The 6065-nt window shown below is 36.0% G+C and overlaps 1 protein-coding gene across 1 annotated transcript in view; it reads right to left on the bottom strand.

Moving 5' to 3' along the window:
* The window catches only part of Dmd (dystrophin), a 1737386-nt gene that overhangs the window by 1402981 nt on the left and 328340 nt on the right, over window positions 1–6065 (bottom strand). Inside the window, exon 16 of the mRNA XM_048796385.1 lies at window positions 4542–4783. Within this exon, the coding sequence (XP_048652342.1) occupies window positions 4542–4783 (242 nt within the window). The remainder of the gene's footprint in view (window positions 1–4541; window positions 4784–6065) is intronic.

Below are 6065 nucleotides of genomic sequence, written 5' to 3' on the forward strand. Positions count from 1 at the left end.
TTTTTTCCCTCTGTATTTTTACCCCCTGGTGAAAACTGAGGCCATTGAGAACAGGTTAATGAACGGTGATGCACATTGCATAGGTTCAACAGCAGATCTCGGGTGCTTTCCTCAAAGTCCTGCAACTGAATACAGAGATAAAGAGGAACACAGACCTCAAGAACATTACCAAAGGACAATATTGGTACATTTTCAACATGATGAGAGGTGGGGACAAAGGGGGAGTTATCTTGCTTCATTTAACTTTTAAACTCAAGCACTATATCAAAATATCTGTAATCTCTGAGTGTGGTGGCACATGCCTTTAATCCCAGCAGCTCAGGAGGCTAAGGCAGGAGGATTGCAAGCTCAGAGCCAGCCTCAGCAACTTACTGAGACCCTGTTTCAAATTAAAAAATAAAAAGGGCTGGAGAATGGGAAAGGCAGCGGAGCACAACAGACACTAGTATGGCAATTTGTAAATCAATGGATGTGTAACTGATGTGATTCTGCAATCTATGTATGGGGTGAAGGTGGGAGTTCATAACCCACTTGAATCAAAGTGTCGAATATGATATGTCAAGAAATTTGTAATGTTTTGAACAACCCACAATAAAAAATTAAAAAAAAAAAAAGAGTTGTTATTTGATTTTCCCGTGGTGTACAGTGATTTGCTAAGGGAGGCTATGATGTATGTAGAGTCCCTGCCCTCTCCAAAGAATGTATATAAACTCTGCTTAAGTTATTCTCGGGGCTCTTTGTTCTCTGCTCTTCTGAAGTGAGCTCTGAGGCCCAGCATGCTGGACCCCCAATAAACCCTTTGCTGTTGCATGAGACAGTCTCTTTGTGGTCTTTTCCTCCGACGTTCGCCCGACCTTTTCACAATTAGCCACTGTTTCTATAAAAGGGCTTGGTGTGATCTTCCCTCCAAGATAAGGGATCTTTTCAGAGCTTGTTTATCCTTTAGAATAATATGCTTACCTGATGAAAATTTTTGTACTTTTCTCAGGAAAGGGTCATGGATTCCTTCCAATTCTCAAAAGGTTTTCTAAACCACAACATATTAAGAACCAGTTGTGCTGAGCATTAGATTACAAGCTACATCTATACTCTAATATAGAAACGTCTCCAAAAAATAAAAAAGAAAGAAAGAAAGAATTGTGGTGCACACCTGTAATCCCAGGGGCTCTGAAGGCTGAGGAAGGAAGATTGTGAGTTCAAAGCCAGACTTAGCAACTTAATGAAGTCCTAAGAAACTCAGTGAGACCCTGTCTAAACAAAATATAAAAAAGTGCTGGGGAGGGCTGGGTTTGTGGCTCAGTGGTAGAGCACTTGTCTAGCACATGTGAGGCCCTGGGTCCGAGCTCAGTACCACATAAAAATAAATAGATAAAAGAAAGGTATTTAATAAAAGGGGGGGCTGGGAATATGCCTCAGTGGGTAAGTGCCTGTGAGTTCAATCCTCAGTACCAAAAAAGAAAACTAAAAAGAAAGAATTAACAAATCGGATGATGTAATTTATTTACCTATCATTAGTCATAGTCAAATATTATAATTGTATCTCTTGAATAAGTGATACTAAGCTTATCTGCTAAATATTTTACTTAAACTGATTTAAAAAATTAATAGGAACCCAAAGGTCAGGGAGAAAGAGTAATGGTTGATAAAGAGAAATGGGATTGTGTCGTCATAAGCTGAAACTTTGTGGCTGGATGCCCAAAAAAAAAAAAAAAATTCATTTTGGATGACTCCAACAACCTTGAGAGAATGTTTATACACCTATCATGGATTTCACGTTGCTCCTCAGATTAAGATCAAAATTCTAGCATATTCCCCTCAAATTATTATTTGTTTGTATACATCTGCCTTTTCACCTTCATTGCTCATCCTAGTTCCCTACTCCTCTATGTTCCACATTCACAAAGGCCTTTATTTAGTTGCTTGGTCTTCACTGCACCCTCCCACCTTGTTCCTTCTTATTTTTATATTTTCTTTTGCAATACTGGGGACTGAACTTAGGGATCCTTTACCACTTAGCTACATAACCAACTCTTCTTATTTTTTGAGACAAGAGTGTTTTACTCAATTTCCAGACTGGTCTTGAACTTTTGATCTTCTTGCTCCAGCCTTTCAGATAGCTGGAATTACAGGCATGTGCCACCACACAAGGATCCCATTGTATTCCTTCTGAATATTTTTTTACTGCACTGTTCTCTTATTTAATGCTAGCTCATCATAAAAGTCTCAACTAAAATATATCTCCATCAATGAAACTGTTCTTGGTAGCTGCATCTAGGTCAGGTTTTCCCTGTTAGACATTCTCCCAAAACTATGTACCTTTGTTTAAAGTATTTGTCTCAGAGGTAATTTGTCCAAGAAGTGATTTTTATATTGATTTATGTATTCATTTGCTTAATGTACCTGTCCCCTACTCTGTGTACATATAATAAAGCCAAGGTCAATATTCACTCTTATTCCCCAAAACTTAGTGCTGTGTTTCTTAGTGAACTGTGTTTCTTGAAAATTTGTATGTGGGAGTCTTAACACTCTAGGAGGCCCTACTTAGGGATAGGGCTTTTATATTGTAATTAAGGTTTAAAGAGGTCATCAGGGTGGAGTCACAATCCTATAGAATTGGAGGCTTTATAAAATCAACCTCTCTCTTTCTCTCTCTCTCCTTCCCTCCCTCCCTCTACCTTCATAAATGCACTGAGGAAAGTATGTGAGGTTGCAGTTAGAAGGAGCCATCTACATGCCAGTGAATTCCTTCTTAACAGAAGTTGAACTCCACCAGACTTGATCTTGAACTTTATGTTGTTGAAATCAATCACTTAGGTTTGTTTGTTTGTTTTGTCATAGTAGTCCAAGGTAGCTAACTTACTTAGCATCATTCTTGACTATGTTAGAGATACTGAATACGTATTTTAAGGATGAATATATTTTGTGGATGTTACTACTAATTTCTATATTTGAATCTGAAGAATCAGGTTAAGGTAATATCATTGTATATTTTTAAAGAAATAACTAATGTGAATTAGTCCTCCAATTCATAGGAAAGAAGCCAGGGGTTCTGTTACTAAACTATAAAACACATGCAAATATAGAAAATTCCTAGTTTACATATTTGTTTAATAAACTAAATGCCTTTGTAGTATTTTCTTTATTTTAAAAAAAAACATACTTCTTGAGATTATTTACTTCCTGGAAAAGCTGTAAATCTAATATTTAGAGAAAAAACATCAAGCCCTTCAGTTTCTACCCACCTTTAAAAGTAACTTTAGGGGACTGTGGTTGTGGCTCAGTGGTAAGGTGTTTGTCTAGCATGTGTAAGGCACTGGGATCGATTATCAGCACCACATATAAATAAAATAAAGGTCCACTAAAAACTAAAAATTAAAAATTAAAAAAGTAACTTTGAGCTCGCCCCTACTTTCTGGGTTCAATTTCTTTACCAGACTGTACTGTTACCTCTCCATCTCCAGTCCCTTTTATTTAAAGCATTCTTTTAAGAGTATTCAAAGTAACCTCCATTCATATTGAGTACATTCATCTCAATCATTAATGGTTCATCCAGGAAACCTTTCTATCCATCTTTTAATCAATTTCCCATTTCCCAGGAAAAGTGTTTAGTTCATAGTAATGATGGGAAGTATTCAAGCTATTTTCATTTTTATAGATCTCTAGTTTTCATATCATTGCAATTATGGTCTTTAATCTCTTTCCCAGGCCCATTTGTGCCAGTTCCATCTTGTTTGCCCCTCCCAATCTACTGTCCACTCTTCTTCTCTGACCCAAGAAAGATATTTACAGATTACAGCCCCCTTGACTTTGCCTTCTGATTAACATTAATCAATGTGAAGCCCTGTCCTGATTCTGAAGGTAGGTAGTAAAGTAGTTTATTTTAAGGGCTTCATTTCCTTCAGGGTGGTTTCAGCTGGATCTTCATCCTCCTTTTACTATTGGAATCTAACTCTTTTTGAGCTTCTATAAGCTCTCTCTCTCATTTTTTTCTGGCCTAAGAGAGGTAAAAGCTCTGCTGTTTGATTGATGCACTCTCCCTTGAGGTTCCTATACACTCCAACACATTTGTAATGAAATCTTAAATTATCCAAATTTAAGTAGGCCTTTAGTTTAAATTTTTTTTCCTTATTTATCCAATTGTATAGCATAGCAATTTGTTGTTGACCTATGTTTCTAGCTATTTGTATAGATCCACTTTTTCAGCACATGATTGAATTTTGTTCCTATCAAGGAAAGAGCTCCAAAATATGGGCCTTTTTTTTTAAGAATACCATGGTTTCCACATTAACTATTTTGCATAGTGACAACATCAATTAGCCATGAATATCTTCGCTGAACATACATTTAGGACTTCAACATCCATACATTGCTTATTCAAACTGATTTTCTTTGCTTATATTTTAATCTTTATTATGCTTAGATAAATCCAGAGAAGGGGAAAATTTCCTTACTAAATACTTTTCTATTTACCTCTTGAAAATTGCCTTAAAATGACTCTACTGATCATGCTCCAAATGGAAGGAGGAAAGAAAGATCCTTACCTTACAGATTTTTAACTGGCTTTTAATTGCTGTTGGCTCTGATGTGGTGGTGGGTTGGGTTTTCAACCAATTTTCAGCAGTAGTTGTCATCTGCTCCAATTGTTGTAACTGATTGTAGAAGGTGATGATGTTGTTCTGATACTCCAGCCAGTTAAGTCTCTCACTTAGCAACTGGCAGAACTCTATCCACCGGCTGTTCAGTTGTTCTGAGGCTTGTTTGATGCTGTCAGCGTTAACACCCTCTAGAAAGTAAAAGAAATTTAAATAAACCAATATGTTTCTACTCTACAAGTATTCACTATGTGAATGATTTCAAACAACATCATTTATTTACTGACAGAGATCTAAAAGTATGGAGATGATTTCTGATTGTCCATAGGGATTAATAAAAGTTGTATAAGTATCACATTATGTGAATATCATAAAGTAATAAATGAAGTGACCTACAAGAGTAGAATGTATTAAGTAAAAAAGTGATCAAAACTCTGATGGGGGAGATGGAAAGCTGATAATTGAGAAAACATGTTTTGATATTTCCAAGTAAATGTTCAATAGGATGTTTTATTAATATATATTTTATAAAATTGAATTGTATTTTTATATTTAAAAATGAGTTTGGGAATGAAATATAACTTGCATGCTTTTTAAATTTATTTTTTAGATGATGGTAGAATACATTTTGAAATATTATACGCATATAGATAAGTATAACTTGTTCCAATTAGGATCACATTATTGTGGTTTTACATGATGTGGAATTACAAAGATTGTATAATTATTTAAGAAAGATATGTCTCATTCTCTGTCTTTCCTATTACCATCCCCCCATCCCTTCCTTTCATTTCCCTTTGTCTAGTCCAATGAATTCCTAATTTTGCCCTCCCTTGTTGTGGGTTAGCATCCAAATATCAGAACATTCTGCCTTTGGTTTGGGGGGGGGGGGCTGGCTTATTTCACTTAGCATGATATTCTCAAATGCCATAATTTCATTCTTCTTTATGGCTGAGTAATATTTCATTATGTATATATACACCACATTTTCTTTATCCATTTATCTGTTGTAGGGCACTTAGGTTGGTTCTATAGCTTGGTTATGATGAATTGAGCTGCTATAAACATTAAAGGGCCTACATCACTGTAGTATGCTGATTTTAAGTCCTTTGGAATAACCAAGGAGTGGGATAACAGTGTCAAATGGTAGTTCCATTCCAAGTTTTCTGAGGAATCTCCATCCTGCTTTCCAGAGTTATTGACCATTTTGCAGCAATGTATGAGTGTACCTTTTCCCCCACATCCTCACCAACATTTATTGTTGCTTGTATTCTTGATATTTGCCATTCTGACTGGGGTGAGATGGAATCTCAGTGTAGTTTTAATTTGTATTTCTTTAATTGCTAGAGATGTGAATATTTTGTCATACGATTGTTGATGGATTGTATTTCTTCTTCTGTGAAGTGTCTGTTCAGTTCCTTAGCTTTTTTATTGATTGGGTGGGTTACTTGTTTTTTTTTTTGGGGGGGGGGG

The sequence above is a fragment of the Marmota marmota genome, unplaced genomic scaffold, assembly GCF_001458135.2.
Source record: "Marmota marmota marmota unplaced genomic scaffold, marMar, whole genome shotgun sequence".
Taxonomy (NCBI): domain Eukaryota; kingdom Metazoa; phylum Chordata; class Mammalia; order Rodentia; family Sciuridae; genus Marmota; species Marmota marmota.